At 49.0% G+C, this 16,643-nt stretch overlaps 1 protein-coding gene across 1 annotated transcript in view; it reads left to right on the top strand.

Moving 5' to 3' along the window:
• Positions 1–16,643, top strand: part of RPTOR (regulatory associated protein of MTOR, complex 1) — a gene marked incomplete at both ends in the record, with an annotated part of 97,559 nt that overhangs the window by 45,428 nt on the left and 35,488 nt on the right. The window contains 7 exons of the mRNA XM_008947726.1: positions 4,407–4,482; positions 5,060–5,125; positions 5,762–5,953; positions 7,197–7,337; positions 9,067–9,184; positions 10,577–10,717; positions 11,166–11,324. Coding sequence (XP_008945974.1) covers positions 4,407–4,482; positions 5,060–5,125; positions 5,762–5,953; positions 7,197–7,337; positions 9,067–9,184; positions 10,577–10,717; positions 11,166–11,324 — 893 coding nt within the window. The remainder of the gene's footprint in view (positions 1–4,406; positions 4,483–5,059; positions 5,126–5,761; positions 5,954–7,196; positions 7,338–9,066; positions 9,185–10,576; positions 10,718–11,165; positions 11,325–16,643) is intronic.

Here is a 16,643-nt window from a genome sequence, read left to right as displayed (position 1 = left end):
TGTATAATTCCCACAGAGTGCCATAGGATGTTTGGGGTTGGAAGGGACCTCTAGAGATCTTCTAGTCCAACCCCCAGGTGTCGTGCCCTCCCTCAATGGGTTGGTGAAGCCAGCCTGAGGGGGCTCCTTTCCTTACACCTTGTGCCAGCATCAGCATTGCCCCCTCCTGTGCTCTGCTGTGTTGCATCACTCCTGTGGTGGGCTGTGCTTTATGAGAAAGCAACAGGAAGGATGCTCTTACATGTTGTGTTTGGAGCTCTTTCTGCTGTTTCACTCGCTGGCCCCACAAACAAACGGGGCAGGTGAGGAGGGGGCAGCTCCAGCAGTGGGTGCTGCTGAGGGAGGGGACAGGCACCAGCTCCAGCTGTCACACTAAAGGGAATAAAAGCTCATCGTATCAGAAGCTAAAAGAACACTTTTGTGATATAAGCTACGTATCAATACAGACATGTCCTTTCCCTCCTCTGCTGACACAAGGCTTGGCCATTTCTCTCTGAAACAAACTGAATTTTGAGCAGGTTGACACGACCCAGTCTTGCAGCCTGCCTGTTGTGTGGATTCTGAGTTCTCTGTTCAGCCTGCTCCACTTCCCCAACCCTCCACGCTTCCAGGGTGTAAATTTATCTGAACAAACCAGCAGCCACCCAGTATCTGCATGCTGCAGGGGGGGGGATGATCTGGGGGTGTTCTGGCCACGGTTTGTGCCCTGGGCCGTGGGGAGCAGTGTCCTGGAGATGGGCTTTGCAGGACTCAGAGGGGTGAGAGCTGCAGGGCAGCTGAGGGAGGCAGGAAGTGCTGAGTGAAGGGTGCATTCAATAGTTGTTGTTAGGCTACAGGGACTGGCTGTTAGTGCTGGGGGTGTGGGTCTGAGGGTGCCATGCTCTGCAGCAGCATCCTCAGCTCTCCTCTGGTTCCTCATCCAGGCTCCCCTGGCATATGGGAGTGTGTTTGTCTGCAAATGTTCTGCAGGATAATCTTCATCCTCCCAATGATTGTACAGTGCTGTCTCTCTCCTTTGTCTGCTGTCCCCTGTGCATATATTTTGTTTGGTTTCAGGAGACTGTAGCTGGTGAAATGACTTTCATTAGGACTGGAGCTCAGCTGATTGCTCATTCCTCTTTGGATTTGGATGTGACTGAGAACAATTTATATAAGACTCCCTAGTGCCCTGGAGAGCAGAATATCTGCTAAGATCCTCTTTCTGTGCTGGTCCCTGCCTCCCTCTGGGCAGGGTGGCAGGAGGAAGGTGTTCTGACAGGTGGCAGCAGCACAGGGCACCACCTCTCCATTTGGGTGGTGCCTTCAGTCAGCGTGGGATGCTGTGGAGAACTGATTTTTGTCCTAAGAATTACAGGACAAATCAAGGGCATTACAGAAACACTGCACCTCAGAATTGTTGGTGTGCAATACAGAGGTGTCCCTAATAAACACTGGAAAGTTTAGATCAATCTGCTTTAATTCCATATATAATCAGATGTGTTTTCATAGGACTCTAGTCATCTCTGCCTGAAGCCTGCTGGGCTTCTAGACAATCTGCCTGCAGAGCTGCAGAGTGAGTGGTGGCTCACAGGTCCTGCTGTGGTCCCTGCTGGGTGGGATTTGGTGTGTGCTGCCACGTGGAGATGGCTGCAGCACTTCCAGAGATAGTTCAGGTTAAGAACTCAGTACATTGATAACGTTTGGTAAACAGCAGCTTCTCAATCTTAAATACTTGAATTTAGTGAAGAAAAAAAAACACCCCCACTTGCAATAAGGATTATATTCAGGGTTTTAAACAAGACAAAAAAAACCTGCACAACAGACAGTACTGAAAATACCACTCGAGTGGGACAGCAAAGCAGAGATCTTACTGCTCCAAAGAGCTGGCTGAAGGCAACAGAAACCAAACATTCCTCATACATTTTAAAGCAAGGGGGTGCCACAAATCATACGCTTGCTTTCCAGATGTGGCATTTGTTGGCAGGGTGGTTACTACCATTGCTCATCCTGCCATTCATACGAATATTCAAGTTCAGTGTTTGCTGAGGATGGTTTGGAGTGAGGGTTCCTGGACCAGTGTGGGCCCCCAGGGCACCCCTGAGCACTGCTGCTGAATTCCAGGAACTTGTGGGATTTTTTAGGGCTGGGATATGGAGCACATGCATGCTACTAAGGAGAAAAAGGAGATCTGTGCTCGAGTCCCTCCTCAGCACTGGGAACTTTATATTTTATGTAAGTTCTGAACTTTCACACCAAGCCTGCAGCTTGTTTTGGTCATGCTGTATTATTATTCACAAGCGTAGCTGCTTATTCCTTGAGGAGGAGGTGTTGTGGTGCTGGCTCCCCGTGTTGTTCACAGGATCCAAGCGGGGAGGGTTTGAGCAAGTCTGCTGGCTTCAGAGAAGCCACGTCCCTCCCTCGAGCCTCAGGTGCTTGGATAACAGTGGCAGCACAGCAAATGCAGTATGAAGATGGGCAACCTTCTCTTTGTTGGTGTCTGTTTGCTGACATTATAGTGAGGAGATTGGGTTTTGTAGGAAACATGAAGTGTTCACCCTGAGAATGAAAAGCAGGGGGGAAAGGAAGCCTGTTCTTTGTGCTGCATTACACAGAAGTCAGGAAAGCCTCTCGTAGCTGCAGCCTGGCATCAATCCATCCCCTCTGCTCTTTGGTCTGCCAAAACCAGCATCTCTACTCCCTTCAGCAATGAAATATTCTCTTGCATCTCTGTCTTGCCATCCCCTCTCCTTTTAACAATTAGTTCCCTCCTTCACCTTCTACGCCTGATAAAAAATACATGATGCTGTCTCTGGCATGAAGCATACGATAGAACCTCAGTCACAGGGAATCTGATTGCCAAGTCAGTGTTTCCTCTTTACATTTTCACTTTTGTAGTATGGATTATTTCAGTTTAACCCTAATATGTCAACCTGAAGCCTGAGTTGGTATGCTAGGAAAAACAGGGTGTACACCACATGCTTCACTGCTGATCCTCCCCCAGGAAAGCCTGTGTTCTTCTCCTCACAGGCTGCTAGAGGCAGCGAGGTGCTCTGCAGTTTGTTATTGTGTGTGGTTTGATTGTGGAGGGGTTTCCAAGCCGTGGAGATGTGGGGTGAGGGACACGGGGCAGTGGGGACCTGGCAGGGCTGGGGGAACAGTTGGACTCTATGATCTGAAAGGTCTTTTCCAACCAAAATGATTCTGTGATTGTGTCATGCTGCCACACGCTACTGCTGGACTGATTTAATACATGCCAGTGCTTGACCAAATAATGCAGTGATTAGTCTTGTTTGTGTAGATGGATTGAAGTCTTCTCATCAAAACCTAGTCCTGTCTAGGCAGGGGATTGGACAGAATATAAAGAATGGATATGTAAAGAATGAATAATTCCTCCTCTGACCCGTGCAGGGTTACTGGTAATGGCTCAGGGGCCACTGTAGGAGGAGCATGTGTTGGGTTTATTGTGTGTAGCAGACTCCCAGAGTTGTCCTGCCTGTGCAGGATGTGTGGTAACACTGCCAAGACATTCTTCCATCCTGGCTGCCAGCCTGAACTGGAAAATCTGCTCCAGTGGCACAGAAAGAACCAGGGAGGACTGTGCTATCAAACTGCACCTCCCAGAGCCATGGGGAAGAGGGTGCTGTGTTCATTAAAGAAGGGTCACAGACCAGACCCACCCTAAACCCTCCCTGGTTCTGGAGTCCATGGGTAAGAGCCAGTGGGAAGCTGGGGGGACGAGGAGTGACCCTGAGAGACCTGCAGCAGCCTGGGCTGTGTGCTCACTGCCAGGAGTGCCCACGTCCCTCTGAGCATGGAGCACGAGCTGCTGCTTGGCTCCTGGGAGCTGCCACGTGGCCATCACCTCCTCTGGAGGGAAGGTGTTTGCTCCCTGCCCAGGCACCATTACAGGTCCCACTGGGATCTGGCACTGCTTGGGTAGACACCTGGCTGTACAACTAGATGGTATTGAGCAGCAATTAGCAGCAAACCTGATCTATGGTGGGCTAATTGCCTTGATTGGGATTGAGAATCAAGTGAGAATTAGATAAGGGGCTTTTAGAAGATCTCATCTTACTTTTTTTTTTTCTTTTTTTCTGATAAATGTAAAAAAGAAAAAAAATGAATCACACTCATCCTGAGTTTTGCCTTTGGTGGCTCTCCAACACCGGTGAAGGTTTAATGTGGGACAGAGAGATGTCAGCTTTAACTCTTCTTCTAAGCAGGAGATGATGTTTTCAGCTACTGTTTGTGTCGTGGTGGAGGGTCCCCTGGTAGACCCTGTGCCTCCTTGTGGGCCCTTCTCCTGCAGGGTGGTGGGTTGTGGCCCTGGTGGAAACAAGATTGGAGAAAAATGATGAAGACGTGAAATACTGGAGGAAAAAATCATTTCTATGCTATTGTACTCATTGTGTTTTTCTCTGTCTCATTTTGTGCCAAGCTGACCTGGTGAAGGACAACGGTCACAAGTATTTCCTCTCAGTTCTGGCAGATCCCTACATGCCAGTAAGGACAAGTCCTCTCCATTCTGACTCTTCCAGCCTTTGTGTCACTTGTCTTCGTGTACCTGCCGCTGCTGGGACGCCGTGGGTGCCCCCCACCTGCCTCTGCTGTGGCACCCCCTGCTCTGCTGGGGAGAGGTGCTATGGGCTGTGGAGCTGGTCTCCAGGGGAGTTAAAAATGCCCCTGCCAGGCTGCACGACAGAGATAGCCACACCAAGGGAGAATTTCCACACTTGTTTAAAGCCACATGAGTGCCGATAGCTCAGTGCTGGGGGTGGGAGCTGGGGGCTCCTGAGGGCTGGCTGCTCTCCCAGTTCCCTCTTTGTTGTGGTATTTGTGCAAATCCTCCAGAGCAGTGCAGGGGGCTGGCTGGAGGGTGGTGTGGGCAGGCTGGTGAAGTGTCTCAGGTGTAACTGGTGACAGGGCTGTGTGATGAGAAGCTCTAGCTTGTTTTTCCCTGTCTTGTTCTTATAATGCGATACCAACCATACTTAGAATAATCTCCCATTTCAGACAGCATGGGCTGTGGTGGTTCTCTGACCTGTTTTCTGGATAACAATTAGTTGTGTCTTGTTTTTAGGCTGAACACAGGACAATGACAGCTTTTATCCTGGCTGTGATTGTTAACAACTACAACACTGGGCAGGTGAGTCCCAACGTCCTTCTGCCTTCCTTCTTTCCTGCCTCTTCCCTGCATTGTGCCTGTGCTTTGATGAAAGTGCCCTGGCTTGCATTAAAGCAAACCCCTGAACTGGAAAACTGAAATGGAAGATCGTTTGGTGTTATTTTTGTGGGGGTTAAAAGAAGAATTGACCTGGAGGAGTGACAAATGCATTATGTAGCTGGCACCTGGCAGGGGAGGTTACGGACACAGCCACTCCAGAACGGCCCCTCCGGGCAGCACAGCGAGGTGCTGTTAGACAAATAGTGCCTAGTTCCTGTCAAGGGGGAGCTTGATGGCTGTGATAAAGTTCTGGGGAAGGGTGTATGGAGTGAGCCATAAACCTTGGGGCTCTGACAGGTGTGAGGAGTATTTCCAGTGAGGAGAAATCAGGCTGTGTGCATTACAGGGAGCGTTTCTAATGCTCCACTGTTTAGCTACAGCAGCGTGTGGTTGACCTTCCCTTCATACTGCTTCCAAATGGTATTTTGTGACAAGATGAGTGTATAACCACTAAATAATTATTTTCTCTTGATTTCCTGTCTGTTGCAGAAATAATCTTTTCTGGTGATGAGGTGGGAAGCTGTCATGCAAAATAAATTGCATTGATTTGTGTTTTAGGAAGCTTGCCTTCAAGGAAACCTGATTGCTATTTGCCTGGAGCAGCTGAATGATCCACATCCTCTCCTGCGTCAGTGGGTGGCCATTTGTTTAGGACGCATTTGGCAGAACTTTGACTCAGCCAGGTGGTGTGGGGTGAGAGACAGTGCTCATGAAAAGCTCTACAGCCTCCTCTCGGATCCAATCCCAGAGGTAAAAATCCAGCTGGTTAAGTAAATGCCAGGTGAATTGTCAGAATTCTGGCAGAGTGCTACAGAAATTCTTACAAAACCAAGGCTTTCAAGAGCTTTACAATTGTGTCTGGTTCGAAGGAAGATTCTGTGGCTGTTTCTTCAAGGTGTGGTGCAAATCACAGAAGCCCTGTAAGAGAAGTAACCAGAGAAATGCAGGGGGAATTCAAACAGCCCCAAAGCCCTGGAGTCTTGGCACTGGAGTTAGGAAACACCACGGTTTTTTGCTTACTTGCATATCAGAAGCTTGTTAAAAATGTGGTCCCAAAACTCACTCTGCATTGCAAAAAACCCTCTAGTCTTTTTGTCCAAGTATGAAAACTACTTCTCCTGGTACGTGTGCGAGTGCATCTTTAATGGCATGTGTGCTACCTGTGTGACAGGCTCTGAGAGAGAAGCAGTTCTTGTGCTGAGCTGGGCTGTGATTGACAGAGCCTGTCAGAGCCCTCTGAAATCACATCCCGGGTGGGAGAGGGGAGCCTGGAGATAAACACCACTGCCAACGTGCTGTGATTAACGATGAGATTCCCCTCTACCTTCACTCTTTCTGTCCTGCATCCTCCTCCTCCTCTCTCTGGCTCTGCCTTTCCCCATCTGTGGGTGGGTTTGTGTGGCAGCCAGGCTCACTGTCCCCACGGACACCCACGCCCCTGGGGGGGCACATCCTCCAGTCCCCCGTTGCACTGTACCCCCTGATTCTGCTCTCCCTGCTGAGGCAAGCTGGAAGATGACTGAGCCATCTGATCCCTCTCTTCCTGGTGTGATCTAGCAAAGTTTACCCTGGTTTGAGCCGCTGCCTTTTCTCCCTTTCTTTTTTCCTGTCATCTTTCTGTAAGCCCTTATCCAAAGACTATAGTTCAGCATTCTCATTAAGGAGATTCATATCCCATCCGTAACTCCCTGTGTACCTTACTCCTGTTAATTAATATTCTAGGCAACATCGACTGGAAAAAATCACCCATGGGAAGGTCACCAAGTGTTTGGGGAAATTAAATATATTCCTGCATCTGTGAATATTTAAAACTCGGCGCTCAGACTCTGTTTTGGTTTTTACTCTCTATGGGCTTCTCTTTAACCCTCACTATTTACCTGACATAATAATCCTGGTTTCCAGAGATGCCTTTTGAGGGGATAAAAAAAAATCCCACTGGCCAACTTTGGGCTGGAAACCAGAGGGGAATGATGATGACTGCCTGTGTCCCCAGGTCCGCTGCGCTGCAGTCTTCGCACTGGGAACCTTTGTGGGCAACTCTGCTGAGAGGACTGACCACTCCACCACCATCGACCACAACGTGGCCATGATGCTGGCCCAGCTCATCAACGACGGGAGCCCCATGGTCAGAAAGGTGCAGCAGGGCTTGGGGGAGGGCCTGGGGGGGCTCCTGCTGCTGAGCTCGGTCACGCCTGCGTTGTTTCAGAGGCTTTTCAATGAGTCTGACTCACTTGGAAATATCTGTTTCGTCACGAAGCCCTTTAAACTTCTGTTACTGCTGAGCAGCGACGCGCACAGTGACGGCCCTGGTGAGGAGAGCAGCATGGACCTGCTGCTGTGGGTGGAGCCTCGGTGCTGAGCCCCTCTCTGCAGGCTCCAGGGGCCACCTCCGGAGCATCCTGGGATGCCCTTTGTCCACTTGCCCTTTTTCAGTGCACACTCTGCAGCCTGAGGAGCCTCCCCACCAGCACAGTACCAGTGAAGTGGAGCAGGGCACTGTGCCGGGGGGTTGACAGGATTGTTGTTCAGATCAAAATGTTTCTGGTGTTTAACAGCAGACCTCTCATTCAGCTCTTGCATTTCACTAAGCAAACATCCAAACTAGGACTGGCAGTCTCGGGGCGTTGTGGGGATTTTTATGTCCTGGTTTTTTTATTTTAAAGAGAATGTGAAGGCAGGGGTAAGGAGGGAGAATGATTACACTCAGGTCTTTTTCAGATGCACAAGACACTGAGAATTCTTGCTGGGCTACACTACTCCTAATGCTCTTGTGTTGATTGATTGCTGTTTTGATTGCAGTGTTTTCCATTATAGGACATCAGGTTTTAAATGAAATAGCAACGTGTTGCTAGAATCATGGAGGACGTGGCAGTCCTAGGGGAGGAAGAGGAGAGGGAGGAAGAGTGTTGCAGAGAGAACCTGAGAGCTCTGTTCAGTAACAAGATCCTTCTGCTTTTGAAAGCACAAGGATGGATGACAGGCTGCTTCAAAGTAGTTCTCCAGGTTTTGGGGAATTATAGTTTGGAGAGGAGGAGGCTCTGGGGGGACCTTATAGCAACCTTCCAGTGCCTGAGAGGGGCTACAGGAGAGCAGGGGAGGGACTGTTCACAGGGGTTTGGAATGACAGGACAAGGGGTAGTAGCTTTAAGCTAGAAAAGGGGAGATTCAGGTTAGATGTTAGGGAAAAAGTTCTTCAGTATGAGGGTGATAGATCCCTGGAATAGGTTGCCCAGAGAGGTGGTGGAGGCCCCATCCCTGGGGACATTCAAGATCAGGCTGGATGAGGCTCTGAGCAGCTTGATCTAGTTGGAGACGTCCCTGCTTATGGCAGGGGGGTTGGACTAGATGAGCTTTGGAGGTCCCTTCCAGCCCAGACATTCTACAATTCTAATTTCTGATGTGCCACTGTACATCAACAAGTATATTAAGCAGTTGTTGACATTCTGGCTTGTTCATGATGGGTGTACCTGGGTGTCCTAATGCTTGTGTTTACTCAGCTGGAACACCAACACCCTGACAGTTGTCACTGGCATTGTGAGGACTAGTTTTTGTTGCCTCATTCCAGCATTTAATCAGTTTAATTCAAGAAAAAACTACATGTTGCAGTTGCTCTTTAAAATGCATAAATCTCTCTTTTGGAGGTTAGTCCCCTGAACAGAGAGCAGCAGGCAAAGCCAGCTCTCCACCTCTCCCCTTTGCTCTTTCCAAGTACCTAGAGCAAGCAGTCCCTAACTGAGGGTCTGAACCTCCCCTTACCTACCTTCCCCACCTCACTATGACCATGTTGTTCTGTGTTTCCCTTTGACCTATTGTCTCTGACCTGTGTAACCACAAAATTCCTGTTTCTTCTGCTCTTTCCATAGGAGCTGGTGGTGGCTCTGAGTCACCTGGTGGTTCAGTACGAGAGCAATTTCTGCACTGTTGCCTTGCAGTTCATGGAAGAAGAGAAGAATTACCCCCTCCCTTCTCCAGCTACCACAGGTAGGTGTTTGGTGTTTATGTGGGCAGGAAATGTACAGCCTGAAAGCTCTTGGGAACTTTTATTTAAGGAGTCTGCCCAACAGAATGGAATTCTTGCTGGTGGTGATTTGCCACAAAGTGCAGTGCCATGGTGGGAAGCTCTGATGTCTGTGTGGCACTGGAGAACTGCATCCTCCACTGTGCCTCCATCTAAACCACTGGTGGCTCACCAGCATGCTGCAGAGCCTGAGCACCCTGTCACATTCAGAGGCATTCCCTTCAGATCAAGACTGAATTATCTTTGCCAAGGCAGTACACTGCCTTTACCAGACTTTTTTTACCTCCCACCCCTCAAATTATACCTGAAACTTCAGTGTCATGTTGACCTAAGGAGAAGCCTCACCACACAACAATGAACCAGCTATACTCTTTGTAAAGCACCAGCCAAGAAGCAGTGAAGAGCTTTATGCTCTGTGAGATAGTCCCATCCCTTTTGTTGTGTCTGCTGCTTTATGTGAGGAGTGGAAAGCCCTGAGGAAATTGTTGCTAACCTCAGTTTCTAGCACATTGGAAATCTTGAAGGATAATGGGACTGTTCCAACAGGAACTTGGAGACAAGAGCATGTGCTGCCTCTGCAATGAGTAGTTTAATCTCCCTATTGTCTGAATAACTAAATCATATTGGAAAATAAGGTTCATCCCAGTCGTCCTTTTGTTACAGGAAATAAACATTACCTGCAGCTTATCCAGTGTTTTTTCCTTACCCAAAAGAATCCTGAAGTATTTATAAGTAGGACACACTGGAAGCACCAGCCCCACCACTGTAATGCAGCCACCTCTGCAGTGAAATAAAACAGCTGCTTTGAAGGCATGGTACTGTGTGTGTATTCAGGGATGAAAATGAGAAAGTCTGGGAAATTATATGTATCCAGGTCGTGGGTGAAATATGAGCTGAAAACAGACCTGAATATTTGGTCAGGAAACCAGAATTTTCATAGCTCTTTATAATGAGGAAATGTCCTGGATTTGTAACGAGCAGCAGACAGGAGCCTGCAAATGCTGCCTCGGAATGGTGCCTGCTGTAGCAGCGTGTTCTAGCAGAGTGTCTGGGCAGTGGCCCAGCACCAACCTGGAGAGAGGAGCCCTCGTGCCTCTCTGGGTGCTCTGCTGGCACTGGCAAGGCTCAGCTCCCCTGCTTTACTGGAGGGAACAAAATCCCAGCCTGAGCAGCAGAGACGCTGCTGATTCCACGTGCAGAGGAGCCTTTCTCCTGCCTCGTTCTGCTTTAGCCTCACAGCCAATGACTAAATTCTGTTTGTATTGGGAGTATTTCGGTTATCTATTTGCTGGGAAATAACCAAAGGCTGTGGTTGCTTTGGCTACATCTGTAACTGCTCAGTTTTGCATCCACAGAGGGTGGGAGCCTGACACCGGTGCGCGACGGTCCCTGCACGCCCCGGCTGCGCTCCGTCAGCTCCTACGGGAACATCCGAGCAGTCACCACAGCTAGGAACCTGAACAAGTCCCTGCAGAACCTCAGCCTGAACGAAGAATGTAAGAGAGATTTCAAAATTCTCTGCTTTTTCTTTACCTCCTCCTTACCCAGCTCTTGCAAGCCAGGAAATGCCACGTGCAAGACGACAGGAGCTGAAGGCAGCGCTTTAGCCCAGATTATCCCGCTGCCAGCTCCGAGGGCTTAGATGAGAAGCCTCCTCATAATTAGTTTCAATATTTTTTGTCATCATTATTGATTGTTCTGAGTGTCTGGGGACCAGAAAGGTGCCTTCCAACTTGCTCACATACATGGATTTTTAACTGAGTCTTTTCTGCCCCCTTGATGTTTGCTCTGCATTTAAACATCCCGTGTGTAAAGGGGAGCTTGTGGATTTGCCTTTGCCTCCTTGGCGTGTTGCAGGGTTTAGAAAAGGGCTGTTGCTTCTGGGTAAAACCTGTTCTCTCACCAGTCCTTGTTTCAGCACCAGGCCCCTTTTTCTTTTGGCAGCTGGCAGCTCTGTTGCATTTTCTCCTGGGAACCTCAGCACCAGCAGCAGTGCCAGCAGCACCTTGGGCAGCCCTGAGAATGAGGAGTATATCCTGTCGTTTGAGACTATTGACAAGATGAGACGAGTCAGCTCTTACTCTTCCCTGAATTCACTGATAGGTGAGTAAAACTCTCCTGCCCTTCCTTTGGTGTCCCCTTTCTTCATGTGCTTGTGCTAGCTTTTGTGGAAAGCTTGGATATTAGCTCCTGCTAGATCTTACTCCACCGAAATTTCTCCTACCAGTGGAGATGCTGCTGTCATGTGTGGCTGGTTACATGCAGAGCAGAGCCCCTCCTGCTCTGGTGGAGGACTGGGGGCTCCTCCAGTGTAGGTTCACTGCTGGGGACAGCAGTGCCATTGGGAATTTGAGCACAAAATGTGGTGTATCCAGGAATTTCACATCCAGGGCAGTTTCACTGGAGGACTCCCCATCCATGGAGAGCAGCTGGGCACACTGGCACTAGCTGCTTCCCCGTGCAGCTTTCCCAGGGGCTGTGTTTCTGTACAGCACAAGCCCTTTGTTGTGTTACTCACCCAGGGATGACAAGCTCATTTCTATGTGGGTTTATATGGACGTTGTTAAAACAGGACATAAAAAAGAAGAAATCCCAGGCTGTGTGTTAAAAGCAAAAAGACTGAGTGCTTCATAGAAATCTGCTTTTGTGCAAAAAGTTCCATGGCTGATCCTGCTGCCTACAGTCTCCTCTCCATCAGTGCCTCCCAGATAAGCTCTAACAGCAGTGAACTCTTTAGCACCACTCAGCAGAGCCTGTGTCCCAGCACCTGACTGGGTAATGTGCAGAGCTCTGCAGAGCCAAGTGCTGGAGCACAGAAGGGAGGGAAATTTTCCTTGTATTTGTGCAGCACGTGGCTCATTTGTGTGTAATGGATTGTTTGCATTTCTTTTATGGAACAAAACTGGAATGTTTATCTTGGGCTAGCTCAGCTCCGTTGTCTTCCAGTTAACTTTCCCCATCACATCCAACTGCTACAGTAGCATTGCTTTAAACTAGCTGTGGTTTTTCAAACAATCCAAACCATTTTGGGGTGGTCACACAGGCCACATGCAGAAGGACCTGGCTTTTGGAGCAGCCTCCTTCAAGGGAGCAGGGAAGGCAGCACACAGCAGAGAAATGCTGGGGGAAGTCGCTGCATTTTCTTGGTAATCAGTAAAGGTGCCCATATTTTTATAGCCTTCAAAAGTCAGTGAAAAGAGGATGGTGTAACTTGGAGTCCACCTGGTGATAGACTTGCCTTGACTGAAGAAACATTTTTTCTCTGCTCTGTAGCTTGGAAATGATGGTGATTTGGCTCTCCTGAGTTGAAAGATTCTGGGACTGTAATTCCTGAGCCACTGTGGCAGTTTAAAATCCTGTGTTCATTAGAAACAATTAATTTGCTTTTAATTTGCTTTTGATTGAAGGTAATGAAATTGGATCTCCTAAAGCATGACAGCAGTGTTAGGAAATGTCTCTCCATCTTAAGCTAGAACCTGAGTTTTCTCATTTCCACCAGTGTCTGCTTGATGGCTTGTGTGTGTCTCAAGAGCTTTACAGCTCAGCTGGAGAAGAATCTAGAGGTGAGCTGGAGATGAGTGAGGGAGACCTAGGAGAGCAAAAAGAGCAGTTCTCTAAAGCCTCCCTCATTCCTATTCAGTCAGAGGAGCTCATATCCAGCTGGAAACGACAGAGCTTATGGAAGTGTTTAAAATTCATAACTCACACAGAATCCCATTACCTTCAGCATTTGCCTGCTGAAAGCCTGGCTTTTTTCATTGCTGCTGAAGAATCACCATCTTCCAGCCTGCTCTCTCCTGCTCCCCAAGGAAAGAGTTTTCAAAATGCCATCAGCTCCAGTCCCTCTCAGCAGCACTGTGGCTGCTCCCAGCCAGCCCAGGCTCACATTAACCCCTTTCTTTAAAGGTTTAGTGGCAATAATGCCACCCTGCAGCTGGCAAGCGTGGGGTGACTCAGTGAGGGACCCACCTGGGAGATACCCTTGTCTTGACTGAAGAGGTGTTTTGTTCTAGTCTCTGTCTTTTGGAAGAAGTAGTGGTGATTTGGCTCTGCAGTAAAGACTCTGCCAAATATTTGAGGCAGGCAGAACTGTAAAAAGGGTGTTTTGAGCACATGGGTAGACTCAAACCAAAGCAGAAGTCTAGTTTCTGATAATAAAAGTAGAAGTTTGAAACCAAAGTTGAATTCTGCCTTCTGGACTCTGCATTCCCTGGCTCGATTCACTGCTTCAGGGCTTCCTTCCTCTCTTGCAATTTGAAGAACATGGTGCTAGAGGGATTATTCTGGATCAGTCTATCCACTTTACTGACGTTGTGGCATCCTACAATGTTGCTCTTCCCATGAACTTGGGGAAAACTTCTCCATTCCTTCTCATCCCATTTTACAAACAGCCTCTTAGCTAACCACAGGCTGGGTGCCCCCAGGTAGTGCCCCCACCAGATGTGACATGTACTCTTAGTCTAGGTGTGCTGTTTTCTGGCAGACTGTTCCTGGGCTGCACATTGTTACCAGAAGAGACATTTCTTTCTGGCTCACATTTTCAAGCTGGCAAGGAGCAGTTTTTGGTTAGTTGGGATGGGAAGCTGAGCCTCGCTGCTTTTTCCATACAACAAGGCACTAGTCTTGGTGTCCTGGAAATGTTTAGTTTAGTTTTAAGATAGGGAAAGGGAAGGAATTAAGATGGGGGCTTTGCATACTTAGAGGCTGATTATTCACATCCAAACTGCATGATTAAAGTCTTTGTCCTACAGAGAGCATCACTGGGAAGATCATATTAGGGAATGATCAAAGGAGGAGGAAAATAAATCTTGGAGCAATGAAATGCTGGGGAATAGTTCTCTTTTCCAGCAGCAGAGGCTGAGGGCAGAAAACTATTTGCCATGTCACAGAATCTGTCTCAAAGTACCTCTTACAGCAGGAGGTTGCTGCAGTGAGGGTGAGGAGATGGAGAGATGTGGGTGGGCAGTGAGCTGCTGCACAGAAGGGAGTGAGTGTTGGGATGGGTAGAGCTGCCTGCTCTGTCACTAGGCAATATATTTAAAGGCAGAGACATAATGAGAAGTAAATGGTCAAGCAACAGCATTTATAAATAGTAACTTGCATAGTAGCAAAATACAGGGATCTGAGTGGTTTTTAGAAATGAAGGTTTGGTGTAGAGGCTGCTCATGGTGGACAACCTTTGCGTTGGCTGGGACAGCCCTGGTCCAGGGGAACATTCCCTGCTCTGAGGAACATGCTTCTCCCTGGTGAGCTGCTTCTGCTGAAAGGTGAAGAAGCTCGTGCTCTGAGTGTGCAGGCCCCGTGCAAGGAGAGCAGCCTGCAGGCTGCCAGGCCTGTGCCAGGAGCACCCTTTTGCTGTCCCTGCTGGGCACAGGCTGCCAGCCACACCTGCCCGAGCAGAGCCTGGGGAGCTGGGACCTCGGGTGTTCTCCTCACCCAGGCAGCTCTCACGGGACCTCCCGTGTCACTCATGGGAAGAGGGGACTCCTGTGGGACACGCTCACAAAGCAGGTGGGGTCAGTGTTGGTGGGACACAGACCCCCAGTCCTCGGGAAGGTGCCTGGTGCTGCCAGCCAGACCTGGAGCGGGCTCTGCCCAGCCCTGGGGAGCAGACTGCACCTCCTTCTGGGGCTCGAGGCTTAAATCCCCACGGTGGGTTTGACAGGGGATTAGAAAGCAACCCCTTCAAAGCCTGGCAAATCAGAAAGAACAGATGAAGCCACTAGCACTGGTTTCTGCATCCAGTGACCCAGCTGCAGGACCTCGGGCCAGGTCCCTTCCTCGGGGCTGCTGCACGATGCTTGCTGGTAAATTGAGCTGAGTTATGCATATGCAAAGGAAATCAAAGTCGTCAGTAAAGGCAGGCAATTTATTTTGTACATTCTTAGCAGAGAGGAATAATTTTGAAAGTGTAAATCTATACTGCAAGGTCCATTTAACTGGCTTTGGATCTATCTGGCTAATTACGGAGCTGTCTGCTTAGATTAACACCCCGTCCCCCTTGCTCGGCTCTTTGTTTGCATCTCCTGGATGTTTTTTGCATTTTGGGTCCATTACACGAGATGAAGCTGCTGTCCCCCCTGCCACCTCTGCTGCCTTCCATTATCCCCCTGCCTTGGTGCTCAGGGTTTTACACGGAGCTGTGTCAGATGTGTCACTCGGCTGAATCACTAACATGGGCTGGGGGAGGACGGCAGAAGAAAGGACCAGTCCTTGGAGCACCATCCCTGAGCCTGAGATGCCTTTGTAGAAATCCCCTCTGTTCTCTTCAAAGGCTGCCTAGTGAATGAGGGATCTCACTGGTGCAGTTCTGCTTTAAATTTGGGTTTCTCATGACGCTGGGATGTATAAAAAATGTCGTCGGGTTTTTTCTTCGTGACTGCGTCATGAATGAGGTGATGATCAGAGACACTGGGAGACCTGATGGGTGCCTTCTTCCTCTCCCTTTCTCTCCCTGCCCTTTTACTGTCTTTCAAGGGCTTTGAAAGAAACCGAGCCGTTCAGATTTCCCCTTGGTCCTTACGTAACTCCTGCACAGGACCAAACGTAGGAGGCAGAGCTCTGAGCAGACCTCAGATGACATTACCTGGCTAACTGCTTCAGTGGCTGGGGCTTTCTGTCCTCCCACAGCCTGCAGCACTTTGCCTCTCTCCCTCTCCTGTGCTTCGTCCTTCCCCCTCCCCTTTTCCTTTCCCTGGTAATAGAAGCTTCCAGGAGGAACGTGGCAATTGCAAAAGTCAAACCTAAATGGTCAGAAGGCTGGAGAAGAGAGACGAGTGTTGTGTCACCTTCCTGCACGGCTGGGAGGCCTCACTCAGCCTCTCCTGAGTGGAGATTTGCCTTATTGTGTATGGATATTTTCTTTGTTTTAAACAAGGACACAGGAGCTTTTGAAAATGACAATGGCTTTTGTTTGTAATGACCAAAACCAAACCTGCACTTGGAGCTGCACCGTTCAGTTCTGCTCTACCCATGCACACTGTACTCCCCTGCTCTGGGATGTCCTGCACGTGGGGCTCTGTCCTTAGCTGCCACACACCAAACGTGACAGAGCAGTGCCCTTTGTCTCCTGACAGTTGTTATTGCTTTCTTGGATTATCAGCAATTTCATTTCTCCTGGGTGAATTTGACATTGTTGTGTCTTTGTCAGGCCCTGTGTCCTTCCCCTCCTGCTGGTTAGGATGAGCTGTAGGGAGGGGTCTGTTGTGTAGGTGCCCCCCAGGAAACGGGCAGCACTGTCCAAAGTGGTGCTGTCTTAAACAAATGTGAGATTTCTGTGTGAAACTCTGTAGGCAGACAGCACTAGGAACATCCTTTAGATGTCACCTGAGTAGGAGATGCTTTCTCTGCAGGTCAGATGGGAGGCTGGAGTTAGGTTATATTCCCTCTGCATTTTGCAGAACACTTTGTCACACGCTGGGG

The sequence above is a fragment of the Merops nubicus genome, unplaced genomic scaffold, assembly GCF_000691845.1.
Source record: "Merops nubicus isolate BGI_N331 unplaced genomic scaffold, ASM69184v1 scaffold16309, whole genome shotgun sequence".
NCBI lineage: Eukaryota > Metazoa > Chordata > Aves > Coraciiformes > Meropidae > Merops > Merops nubicus.
The sequence above is the reverse complement of the archived record's forward strand: the minus strand, read 5'-3'. Positions and strand labels throughout refer to the sequence as shown.